At 49.9% G+C, this 13,129-nt stretch overlaps 1 protein-coding gene across 2 annotated transcripts in view; it reads left to right on the forward strand.

The window, feature by feature from the left end:
* Positions 1–13,129, forward strand: part of VAC14 (VAC14 component of PIKFYVE complex) — a 207,593-nt gene that overhangs the window by 6,463 nt on the left and 188,001 nt on the right. For both annotated transcript variants that reach the window (XM_019497296.2, XM_006262191.4), the window contains exon 2: positions 12,851–13,001. In XM_019497296.2, the coding sequence (XP_019352841.2) occupies positions 12,851–13,001 (151 nt within the window). The remainder of the gene's footprint in view (positions 1–12,850; positions 13,002–13,129) is intronic.

The following is a 13,129-nucleotide window of genomic DNA, read 5'->3' on the forward strand; positions in this document are numbered from 1 at the left end:
GTGGGTAAGGTAAGTAGTAGGGTGAAAGTGCTAGACTTTAGGAAAGCTGATTTCAATGAACTCAGGCAATTAGTCAAGGACGCACTGCAGAGTAGGAGTTTTGAAGTGATGGGAGCCCAAGAAGGGTGGCTGTGCCTTAAGGAAACAATCCTTCGGACACAAAGTGAGACAATCCCGATGCGAGGAAAAAGAGGGAAAGGGGCCAGGAGGCTTCCTTGGCTGACCAGAGAAATCCAGGGCAGCCTAAGGGCCAAAAGGGGAGCACATAAAAAGTGGAAACGGGGAGAGATCACCAAAGATGAATATACCTCCTCTGCTCGCGCTTGTAGGGAGACAGTTAGACGGGCCAAAGCTACCATGGAGCTGAGGATGGCATCCCAAGCAAAGGACAACAGGAAATTGTCTTTTAGATATATAGGGAGTAAAAGGAAGGCCCAGGGAGGAATAGGACCCCTGCTAAATGGGCAGAAACAATTGGTGATGGACAGGGGGGACAAGGCTGAACTCCTCAACGAGTTCTTTGCCTCAGTGTTCCTAAGCAAGGGGCATGACAAGTCTCTCACTGGGGTTGTAGAGAGGCAGCAGCAAGGCGCCAGACTTCCATGCGTAGACCCTGAGGTGGTGCAGAGTCACTTGGAAGAACTGGATGCCTTTAAGTCGACAGGCCCGGATGAGCTCCATCCAAGGGTGCTGAAGGCACTGGCCGACATCATTGCAGAGCCACTGGCGGGAATATTTGAACACTCGTGGCACACGTGCCAAGTCCCAGAGGACTGGAAAAGAGCCAACGTGGTCCCCATTTTCAAAAAGGGGAGGAAGGAGGACCCGGGCAACTATAGGCCAGTCAGTCTCACCTCCATCCTTGGCAAAATCTTTGAAAAAATTATCAAGCCTCACATTTGTGAAAGCCCGGCAGGACAAATTATGCTGAGGGGAAACCAGCACGGGTTCGTGGCAGGCAGATCGTGCCTGACCAATCTAGTCTCTTTTTATGTGACCAGGTTACGAAATGTCTGGACACAGGAGGAGGGGTGGATGTCGTATACTTAGACTTCAGGAAGGCCTTCGATACGGTATCCCACCCCATACTGGTGAACAAGTTAAGAGGCTGTGACTTGGATGCCTACACATTCCGGTGGGTGGCGAATTGGCTGGAGGGTCACACCCAGAGAGTCGTGGTAGATGGGTTGGTTTCGACCTGGAATGGTGTGGGCAGTGGGGTCCCGCAGGGCTCGGTCCTTGGACCGATACTCTTTAATGTCTTCATCAGTGACTTGGATGAGGGTGTGAAATGTACTCTGTCCAAGTTTGCAGATGACACAAAGATATGGGGAGAAGTGGACACGCCGGAGGGCAGGGAACAGCTGCAAGCAGACCTGGACAAGTTGGACAAATGGGCAGAAAACAACAGAATGCAGTTCAACAAGGAGAAATGCAAAGTGCTGCACCTAGGGAGGAAAAATGTCCAGCACACCTACAGCCTAGGAAATGACCTGCTGGGTGGCACGGAAGTGGAAAGGGATCTTGGAGGCCTAGTGGACTCCAAGATGAACATGAGCCGGCAGTGTGACGAAGCCATCAGAAAAGCCAACGGCACTTTATCGTGCATCAGCAGATGCATGACGAATAGATCCAAGGAGGTGATACTTCCCCTCTATCGGGCATTGATCAGACCGCAGTTAGAGTACTGCATGCAATTTTGGGCGCCGCACTTCAAGAGGGATGCGGATAACCTGGAGAGGGTCCAGAGAAGGGCCACTCGTATGGTTAAGGGCCTGCAGACCAAGCCCTACGAGGAGAGACTAGAGAAAATGGACCTTTTCAGCCTCCGCAAGAGAAGGTTGAGAGGCGACCTTGTGGCTGCCTATAAGTTCATCACAAGGGCACAGAAGGGAATTGGTGAGGCTTTACTCACCAAGGCGCCCCCGGGGGTTACAAGAAATAATGGCCACAAGCTAGCAGAGAGCAAATTTAGACTGGACACTAGGAAGAACTTCTTCACGGTTAGAGTGGCCAAAGTCTGGAACGGGCTCCCAAGGGAGGTGGTGCTCTCCCCTACTCTGGGGGTCTTCAGGAGGAGGTTAGATAAGCATCTAGCTGGGGTCATCTAGACCCAGCACTCTGTCCTGCCTAAGCAGGGGGTTGGACTCTATGATCTATTGAGGTCCCTTCCGACCCTAACGTCTATGAATCTGAGTGCTGTGGACCAGGCCGGGGCCAGCTCTGTAGTGGAGAGCCCAAAACTAAACACAGTATTCCAGGAGTGGCCTCACTAGTGTTAAATAAAGGGGAATAATCATCACTCCTCTTGACCTGCTGGCAACACACCTACCAATGCAGCCCAGTATGCTGTTAGCCATGTTGGCAACAAGGGTGCACTGTTGGCTCATATTCAGCTTATTGTCCACTGTAACCCCCAGGTCCTTTTCTAAAGTCCTGCTGCCCAGCCTGTCCTGGTGCATGGGATTGTTCTCTCTAAGTGCAGGACTTTGCAATTGTCCTTGTTGAACCTCATGAGATTTGTTTTGTTTCAATCCTCCAATTTGTCTAGGTCTCTGAATCATAGCTCTGCCTTCCAGTGTATTTACTACTCCCCCCCCCCAGCTTGGTGTCCTCTGCAAACTTGCTGATGGTGTGCTCTGTGCCATCTTTCAGGTCATAGATTCACAGATGTTAGGGACTGGAAGGGACCTCATGAGATCATCAGGTACAGGCCCCTGGCATTTGGGTAGGAAAGGCTGCTGCAGTCAGATAAAGACATTGAACAGAATCGGCCTCAGGACCAACCCCTAGGGCACTCCACTTGATACCGGCTGCTAACTAGACATCGAGCCATTGATTATTACCCTCAGAGCCTAATGCTCCAGTCAGATCTCCATCCACCTTACAGTCCATTTATCCGGCCCATATTTCCTTAGCTTGCCTGCGAGAAAGTGGTGGGAGACTGTATCAAAGCCTTGCTAAAATTGAGGTACACCACATCCACTGGTTTCCCTGTGTCCACAGAGCCAGTCACCTAGTCATAGAAGGCAGTCAGATTGGTCAGACATGACTTGCCATTGGTGAATCCATGCTGTCTGTTCCTAATCACCTGTTCCTCCAAGTGCTTGGAAATGGATTCCTTGAGCATCTGCTCTGTGATTTTTTCCAGGAACTGAGGTGAGGTTGACTGGTCTATAGTTCCCTGAATCCTCCTTTTTCCCTTTCTTAAATATGGGCGCTGTTTGCCCTTTTCCAGTCATCCAGGATTTTTCCTGATAGCCATGAGTTTTCAAAGATAATGGCCAGTGGCTCTGCTGTCACATCAGCCAACTTCCTCAGCATCCTCTTGTACATCCCCTCTGATCTCATGGACTTGTACATGTCCGGCTTTTCTAAGTAGTCCCTAATCTGTTCTTTCACCGCTGAGGGCTGCTCATCTCCTCCCCAAACTGTGCTGCCAGGTGCAGTAGTCTGGGAGCTGATCTTGCCTTTAAAGACTGAGGCAAAAAAGGCATTGAGCACTTCAGCCTCGTCTGCATCCTGTCACAAGGTTTCCTCCCTTATAGTAAGGGACCCACACTTTCCCTGATCCTCCTCTTACCACTGACATACTTGTAGAAACCCTTCACATCTCTTGCTAGCTGTGACTCCAATTATGCTTTGGCCTTCCTTATTTGATCCATACATGCCTGAGCAATACTTTTATACACCTCCCTAGTTATTTGTCCAAGTTTCTACTTATACGTTTCCTTTTTGTGATTTAGTTTACTTGAAGAGTTCCCTGATAAGCCAAACTGGCCTTCTGCCATACTTGCTAGTCTTCCTGCACATCAGGATGGTTTGTTCCTGCATTGTCAGTAAGGCTTCTTTAAAGTACAGCCAGCTCTCCTGGACTCGTCCCCTCAGTCTGGCTTCCCAGGGGATCCTGCCCAGGAGTTTCCTGAGTGAGTTGAAATCTGCTTTTCTGAAGTCCAGGGTCTCTACACTGCTAGTCTCCATCCTTCCTTTTCTCAGGATCCTGAACTCAATCATCTCGTTCAATCAAACTGCTGCCCAACTTGCCATCCACTGCTACATTCCCCACCAGTTCTTCTTTCTTTGTGAACAGCAGGTCAAGAAAAGCATGTTATGTGTTATGCTCCAGTACAAGAATTTGTTCTCTGACAGTAGCTGTAGGCCAGGGGCGGACAGTTACTTTGGGCAGCGGACCACTTATGGAGTTTTGGCAAGCCATTGAGGGCAACATGACAGGCAGCCCAGGGCAGATAAATATTAATTTTCAAAATTTTTTAGGGCCCCATGGGCCGGATAGAACCTGGCGGGCCACATCTGGCCCCTGGGCCACATTTTGCCCACCCTGCTGTAGGCTGTTGTGGTGACAATTGTGACTTGTGTTTTGTGTGTTCAAACAAAGGGCCAAGAGGAGGTTGTGTTGACTGCAACAGTTTCCACTGAGGTTAAGAGAAGAGTCTTTGTCAACCTACTGACATTGACCCTAGTCCTCCCTGCTGCTGCCTTTAGCTCTGCCAAATTGCAACAGAAACCTGTAGATAGCAACAGTGCTGTCTTCTTTCTGTTGCTGCTTGTAAAATCATTGAGCCAGCAGCAACAATTGAGTTGGGTAGTGGATTTACTCAGAGGAGGAGGGTCTACAGACTGATCTCTCTAGGGGCGGTAAAAAAGGTTTTTGTAACCCTGAGAGTAGGCAGGTGGCTCTGGAGGAGAGCAGAGAGTTTCTTTGCTTCTGGAGAAGCAAGGTGGGAAGAAGTTCACCATTCATGCAAACCACACAGACTAGAAACTCGGCTTCAACACAGAGCCTAGAGCAGGGTTCAGAGTTGACTGTCAGGATGGTCTTGTCAGTGGGAGAATGCCATGTTAATACTAAGTGCTACTTCTGGATCTCTCTTTTATTTATAGCTTGCTGTGACTGGCAGATGTTGAGCCCTGAGGAAAGGGAAATGCAGAAGTTGTAAAAGTTCTGTCTAGTTATGAAATCCATATGGGGAGACTTTATTTTTTTCTTAGTTCTGGTTGTCTCATGTTGCTTGTGTTACAAAACACCAGGCTCTCTCCTTAGAGCATGTTGCCAGCAGCGAGACTGGAAATTGAAGCTCTAGTTCTTAAAGTGGCAACTTCAAAGCATAATTGACACTTCATGCAGGGTGTCAAATCTGGGCTCTTCCTGTGAATTTCCAGGGTGTCCAAGCAAAAAGAACCATTTTCATTGGAATTGGTGCAAGAAGAGAACTAGGCTGGATCCACTTATTATGGAAGTAGTCTCACAGAGCTGCAACATGCTTGTTTAGTGAGTGAAGCACTCATAGGAAAGAGCAGCTTATGGCTTTCCACTGTCCTTTTTTTCAGCTGTGTCTGAGGTTGGTTGTTTGGATTTCAGTTCCCTGGTATGCTGGGATTATTAGCATGTGCGATTTTTCACTGAAGCTGGCACGGAGAGGTTCTAAGACTGTGATTTCTTAAAGACTTCTGCCATGTTAAACACTCAGTGTGCCAGAATTATTTGAACTGTTAAATATTTTTGCTTCAATTTTAGCTTTAACCAGCTGTGAGGAATTAAAGAACGACCCCAGCAAGGTGTTCGTCTAGCCTCCTCTTAAAGACCCCCAGGGTAGAAGCCAGCACCACTTCTCTTGGAAGTCGGTTCCAGATCCTAGCCGCCCTGACTGTGAAGTAGCGCCTCCTGATGTCTAGTTTGAATCTACCCTCTGCCAGCTTGTGACTGTTATTTCTAGTCACTCCCAGTAGTGCTCGGGGAAACAAGGACTCCCTCAATGCCTGCTGGTCCCCTCTGACTAGTTTGTAACAGGCCACTAGATCCCCCCTCAGCCTTCTCTTATGGAGGCTGAACAGGTTCAGGTCCCTTAGCCTCTCCCCACAGGGCCTGCCCTGCTGCCACCTGATCATGCGAGTGGCCCTCCTCTGAACCCTCTCAATGCTGTCCACATCCCTCCTGAAGTGCGACGCCCAGAACTGGACACAGTACTCCAACTGCAGCCTGACCAGTGCCGCATAGAGGGGGAAGATCACCTCCTTGGACCTGCTTGAGATGCATCTGTGGATGCATCACAAGGTACAGTTGGCCTTCCTGACCGCGTCCCCACACTGTCGGCCCATGTTCATTTTGGCATCAATAATAACTTCAGGATCCTTTTCTGCCTCTGCACTGATGAGAAGGGAGTTCCCCAGCCTGTAGGTCTGCTGCTGGTTCTTCCTCCCCGGGTGCAGTACCTTGCACTTGTCAGTGTTGAAATCCATCCTGTTCTCATCCACCCACCCCTGTAACCTGTCTAGGTCCACTTGCAGCCTATTCCTCCCTTCTAGCGTGCTCACATCCCACCACATCTTAGTATCATCAGCAAATTTGAATAGGGTGCTTTTTACCTCCTCGTCCAAGTCACTGGTGAAGATGTTGAACAGTGTGGGCCCAAGAACTGAGCCCTGGGGAACCTCACTGCCTACATCCCTCCAGGTCAAAAATGACCCGTCCACCACCACTCTCTGGGTGCGACCCTCCAGCCAGTTAGTGACCCATCTGACTGTGTAGGTGTCGTTGCCACAGTCCCCTAGTTTTTTAATGAGAATGGGGTGAGAGACGGTGTTGAAGGCCTTCCTGAAGTCCAGGAAGACTACATCCACTGCTACCCCTGCATCTAAGGATTTTGTGACCTGGTCATAGAAGGCCAGCAGGTTGGTCTGACAGGACCTGCCTCTAATGAACCCATGTTGGTTGCCCCTAAGCATGATCTCCCCTGCTGGCCCCTCACGGACATGCGCCAGGATAATTCTCTCAAAAAACTTACCCAGGATCGAGGTAAGACTAACTGGCCTATAGTTTCCTGGGTCCTCCTTCCTCCCTTTTTTGAAAATGGGAACCACATTGGCCCCTTTCCAGTCCTCTGGCACCACGCCAGAGCACCACGAGTGCTCATAAAACCGTGCCAGGGGTCCCGCGATGACCTCTGCTAATTCCCTCAGCACTCTGTGGTGGAGATCGTCAGGACCTGCTGATTTAAATACGTCCAGTCCCTCCAGAAGTTCCCTGACTAGATCCTCACTGACCCTAGGCCTGGGTGCGCCTCCCCCGGGGCCTGAGGAGGTCCTGGCAGATGGGCTGATCTGGTCCCTGCTCAGGAAAATGGAGGCAAAGAAATAGTTAAATAGGTTAGCCTTGTCATCTGGTGTGACAACCAGATTTCCAAGCGTGTCTTGCAGAGGTCCCACATTACCCGGTACCTTCTTTTTGCCCCCTACGTATTTAAAAAAGGACTTCTTGTTGTCCTTGATCCAGGTAACTAATCCCAGTTCCATCTCCACCTTGGCCTTCCTGACCACCCACCTGCAGCCCTGAGCAACCGAGGTATAGTCCTCCCTGGTGATGGCCCCTCCTTTAGATTGGGTGTACACCTCCTTTTTAGCTAGGAGACGTTCCCATATGCTTTTGGTGAGCCATGGGGGCTTTTGCGCCCTCTTGCCCCCTTTGATCCTTGTTGGGATTACCTCCCTTTGGGCATGGAGGATTGTCTCCTTAAGGAATGACCACTCTTCTTGGACACCTGACTCCCCTTCCCTCTGGGACCTCAGTACTTCCCCAACTATTCTTCTTACCACATTGAAATGTGCCCTCCTGAAGTCCAGGGCTGGTGCCTTGCTGCAGGCTTTTGCCACCTTGTGCTGGATGGTGAATTCCAGCAGGCGATGATCACTGTCACCCAGGTGGTCGAGCGTCCGCAGCCCCCTCACGAGGTCATCGACTGTGGCCAGCACCAGATCCAACGAGGCATCTCCCCTGGTGGGGCTGTGCACCTCCTGAGTTAGATGGAGGTCCTGTATCTCGGCTAGGAACCTATGTGAGCAGTCAGACCTGGCTGACTGCTCTTCCCAGCAGATGTCTGGAAAGTTCAGGTCACCCATGATGACCACGTCCTTTGACCTAACTACCTCTGTGAGCTGACTTAAGAATTCCCGGTCTAGCTCTTCTTGGTTGGGTGGCCTGTAGTAGACCCCGCACTGTTAAGTCCCTTTCCCCTTGACTCCCCTGTATTCTAACTGGGAACACTTCAGTGTCCCCCTCATCTGACCTTGTGCTACTAGATGAGGATATGTATTCCTCCTTGATCTAGAGCACTACACCCCCACCTTTCCTCCCTGTCCTGTCCCTCCTATAGGGACTATAGCCCTTGATATTCACTGCCAAGTTGTGTGTTGAGTCCCACCATGTTTCTGTGAGCCCCACTATGTCTGGCTTGGTGTCAGCTAGCAGGAGGGTAGATTCTTCCTGCTTGTTTCCCATACTACGAGCATTTCTGTAGAGGCATTTGAGGCCTCCTGAAGATGTGTGCACTGGCCCCCTAATCTCAATACTACCCGGGCCCCTGTTGCTTACCTGGGTATTTGTTCTGCTCGTCGTCAGTCTAGGCTGGGCTGTTCTTGTGGGTGACGCTTGGTTTAGAGGTCCAAGTCTTCCTCCACCCTCATCTTCCCCTTCCTCCGATGAGCCTAGTTTAAAGCCTGCCGGAGGAGATCAGCCAACCTAGAAGAGAACACATGCTTACCTTTGGGGGAAAAGTAAAGCCGATCCCACCCGAGCATGTCTCTCGTCGTGACGTGCGGGTCGTTGTCTAGGAAGCCGAAGCCTGCCTCGAGACACCATTCCTGAAGCCGCCAGTTGGTCTCTCTGATGCAGGTCTCATGTTGTCTTCCACGTCTGCTCACTGGTAGGACAGAGGAAAATACCACCTGTGCTCCTATTTCCCTCAGCATGCCCCCCAGAGCATGGTAGTCTGTCATCAGGTGATCAGGGCTTCTCCTGGCCACATCATTAGTACCCACATGTATTAGGACTGTGGGGTAGTAATCGGTAGGCTGGATCATGGCCTGGATCATCCCCATCATGTCCCAAATCTTTGCTCTGAGGAGGCAGTACACCTCGCGTGTTGAGGGGTCCTGGCGACAGATGGGGCCCTCTGTACCTCTCAGGATAGAGTCGCCTATGACGATCACTCGACACTTCCTCCTCCGGGTCTGCTTGGCTCCTTTGGCCTGTTCGGAGCGTGAAGAGAGTGGAATTGCCTCCTCACTGGAGGTTTCCTCCTCTCCTTCTTTCTCCTGCAGTGTTGCCAGGGCCTCGTACCTGTTATCCAGCTGGACTGAAGGAACTGGTACTGCTTTGCTGCGAGCAGCGCTCCATAAATCCATAAATCCTTGCCTGGAAGGCTTCTCCTTTGGCAACTGTTTTGAGTCTGTTTCTGCAGTGATGTTGACACCTCCAACAGCAGTGGGGAAGGGATTAGAACATGGGAAGGGAGGAGAAGCAGAAAGAGATGTCCCTTTAGGGTTAATCTGATATCTGTGAAATAATGCAGCTGTTCAGGCAATTGTAGAATTGAGGCTTTGGTTGATGGTTTGTCATTCATGGTCAGAATAACTTTGTTCCAAATGCACTCTCTGGTTACTGCAGAAAAAAGCTCAGGGTAGTGAGGTCTGAAAAGCGAGGGTAGTGAGGTCTTGAGGAGGAAGGGATACTGATATGTGAAATCTTTGTCTAATTCAGTGGTGGTCAGCCTTTTGACCCAGTGGGCCAGATGAGTGCTGTAAGGCCAGTCTACATGCTAGGATTGAAGCCCTACACTGCTGCTGCCTCTGCCTGGCCCTGTGCAATGGGATTGGGGCATGTCCTGCCCTGCACACTTGATTTAACATGCAGGCGACAGCCATGGGGCTTTCCACAAATCCACGGGGAGCCCAGTGGGCCAGATCTGTCCCCTGGGCCAGAGCTTGTGCACCCCTGCTCTGGTTCCAAGAACTTGTGGTACTAGCTGTCGCTGTCCAGAATAAATAAGAAGTTGTCAGGCACAGAACACAAAATCATTTTGAAAATATGGGTCAAGAAGTATCTCACAAAACTTTGTACTGGCCCAATGTGCTGTGCTTTCCTCTTTATTACTTTCATATTCTCTTCTGAGTCCTTTTCAGTATGGAAAAGTGTTTGTCTTCAAGCTTCAGTGCTGCACAGTTGCTGACCACCCGCACCTCCTCCTGCCCCTTGGTGCTTCAGGGCTTGGAGGAGTTGAGTAGAGTGGTCTAAACTCACATCTGTTTCTGTTATGGGGGAGGGGAGGTTCACCTTGCCCTCTAAAATGAAACTCACACCCTGAATCTTGCTCCAAATGGAGGTTTTTCTTGCATCAAGATGGCAGGGAGGAATAGCTCCTCATGGCAGTGCAGCTCATTGGCAAAGGACTCTAGAGCATGCAGCTGCTGTAGTGGTGAGGAATGCAACACTTCCATATCTTTGCTTTAAATTGCCATGACTCAGTTCTGTTGCATGTAGACCTGGTTTCTGCCCTGGAAGCGTGCAGAGACCTGCTCTCCAGACATAGCTGTCTCCTTCAGTAAGGCCTCCTGCAGGATGGAGGGCATAGGCAGGTGCCTCAAAGAGGGGCAAATAATCTTCCCTAGGTACGCTCACTAGGTGCTGCTGTGTGTATAGTAAAATGGAGTGTACTTTGGGGGGCAAGAGTCCCATCACATACTTGCTTGTTTTGCTATGGTCTGTACAGGGAGGTCTGCACATTAGACCCAGACCATCCTCATCCCTGCTTGCCTCAATCCACCTGTGTTTGAGCGTGAGCCCTGTGGACTCCAGTGTCTGTTTCTCTCCACTCTGCAGCTTTCAGATACAAGTGCCAGCCTTCAGGTACTTGTGCTTGATGGAAGCACCCACTTAAACTACTTCATCGTTATGTATCAACTCTTACATTAAAAGAGCAGATTTTAGCTTTTCACATCTATTTAACATCCAGTTAACCACCACCTGACACCAGCAAAATCTATCCCTAGCAAGTGGAATGTATGCTAATCTTGTCCTAATTAGGCAAATCATTCTCAATAGCCATAATTAGGCTAAGCAGTCTCATTCCCTTCTAGCAAGCAACCTGGTTCATCCAAAGTGGAACTGCAAGTCTATGGAATAGACTTCAGAACTTGTGTAGAGGGCCCTTCTTCCCAGGGCAGTCTGGAATTGATGCACAGACTGGGCTGAACTGAGCACAGGACTAGTCTGAGTGTTTGAAGAAACTTTTTGCAGTGACCATGGGACAGATACCCCTGAACTTGAAAAGCCACATAGACTCTTAAACCAATGCTCAAAAAGGCAGGACTCCTTTTGAAAAGCACTGCCTTAAAGCACTGGTGTGCCACAGCACACTGAAGAGCTCTCTGGTGTGCTGTGAGAATTTTGGAATAATGAGAAAAAAGTTCTCCAGCCATCTAGTGCTAACAAATAAACTGAGTTGATGAGATATTTGTAGAAGACTCACTCGTGTTGGTTGTGGGGGATGCGCAGTTCACGAGCCTCTGAACAGCTGTGCCATGGAATTTTGCTGTGGCAAAGAGCTCATAAATATGGAGATGAGGAATGCCTTAGCAGGTGTGCTGCAGAAAAAACTTATTAATGTAAGTGTGCCTTGGGCTGGAAAAGGTTGGGAAACATTGCTTTAAGGGGTTATCCAAGAGAGCTCTGAATGGAGGTGGATTTCATTACAAAGGCAAACACTTGGGCCTAGCTTGGGCTGATGGCTTGTGGGTGGGATGAACTACTTTTATCCTGGTGCTCAGGCTACGTAGACTCTGCTTTCATCTTTGGTACAGTGTTTGCAGTGGGTGTCTTTTCACATTGATAAATGCTGAACCCCTGTTTCTAAGACCCTCCTGCTCTGGCAGTAAAATGCTGAAGCAAAACTTCTACAGAGACTGTGCAGCTTCTAATAAAACTGGAGAGCTGCGGTCTTCCCTTCAGGTTTATAATGAAGGAACCTTCAGGCCAGGTCACAGGGGTGAGGGCCTGGCCCAGGGTGAAATCCTACTCATGATCTCAGTCCAGTTCTCAGTCTTCCTGAAGGCTATTGTAAAGCAGGCAGGGAGTGTGGGAGCTGAGTGCTCACAGGGAGCTGTGTGCACATGAATGTTCTTTTTGGGTCAGAGCTGCCAGTGTTTGGGGTTTGATTTTTCAGCTGAGCACTTTGCTGTTGATACTCAGCAGGCTAGATGCAATCATCTGTCCTTGGAGGGCTCAAGGATGACTGCAGAGTTGTTAACAGCGATTTGAAACTTGCAGGATGCATTGGAATTGCAGGATGCAGGGGTCTTTAGAACTGGTTCTCAAGCAGGTTTCCATGGTACCCTGGGGTGCCACAAGATCCTTTCAAGGGTGCTGCAGCGGTGACAGCATCTCAGCTGAGACCACTGAAGTGTAAGCCAAGGCAGAATGCCAGGGTGCCGTTAAGTTCAGGGAAATTGCCATGTGGTGCCTTTTATCTAAAAAGGTGGTGAATCATCGATCTAGAGAGTTGGGTGTAGAGGGAGATGCTCTGGATGTGAAGGCCTGGATGAGGAGATGAGGTTTGTCTCTAGGAACGTTCCTCCCCCATAGAGACGAGGCCTTGGGCTGGCTTTCCGTGCTGTTGGTTCAGGGTCACCCATGGCAAAACGCTTCCCTGCTTTATGACAGGATTGAAATGGCACAGGGTGGGTAAAATGAGAAGTGGGGCTGAGGAGCTGGCAGTTAATTGTTTAGCTCCTTGCTTTGTTGGTAACTATAGGCTTTCACTTCTGGGTTCAAGTGAAACTGTTTGTAATGAAAGTTCCTTGTCCTGCCCACACTTCTTGGGGTGGTTTGTGGCATCTGCTACTCAGTACATGAGTCTCTGGCTTTTACTGCTGAACTCTGAACTCCGTGCCATGTTCTGTGGGAGCAAGGATGCAAACCAAGCACTCTGGGTTGGGTTGGGTTGGGTTGGGTTGGGGGCACTTTTGTCAGAGAGAACCTGAAGCTTTTCACTCTCCTCAGGTTAGTACGGGAGTTCGTGGCTCAGAGCAACACGACCCAGATCAAGCATGTGATCCAGATCTTGTCACAGGAGTTTGCGCTTTCACAGCACCCTCACAGCAGGAAAGGGGGACTCATCGGCCTGGCAGCCTGTTCCATCGCCCTTGGCAAGGTAGGTGTCTGGATTCCTAGACTGTGCTTGTCACCATAGGATGCGAGTGCCTGCTTCCTATGAGCCAACTTGGTGGAGAGTGCTTGGATCAGCAATTTCACTTCAGACGAAGAGGCCACTGAAGCGCA

This window comes from Alligator mississippiensis, chromosome 10 (genome assembly GCF_030867095.1).
Source record: "Alligator mississippiensis isolate rAllMis1 chromosome 10, rAllMis1, whole genome shotgun sequence".
In the NCBI taxonomy this organism is placed as follows: Eukaryota; Metazoa; Chordata; order Crocodylia; family Alligatoridae; genus Alligator; species Alligator mississippiensis.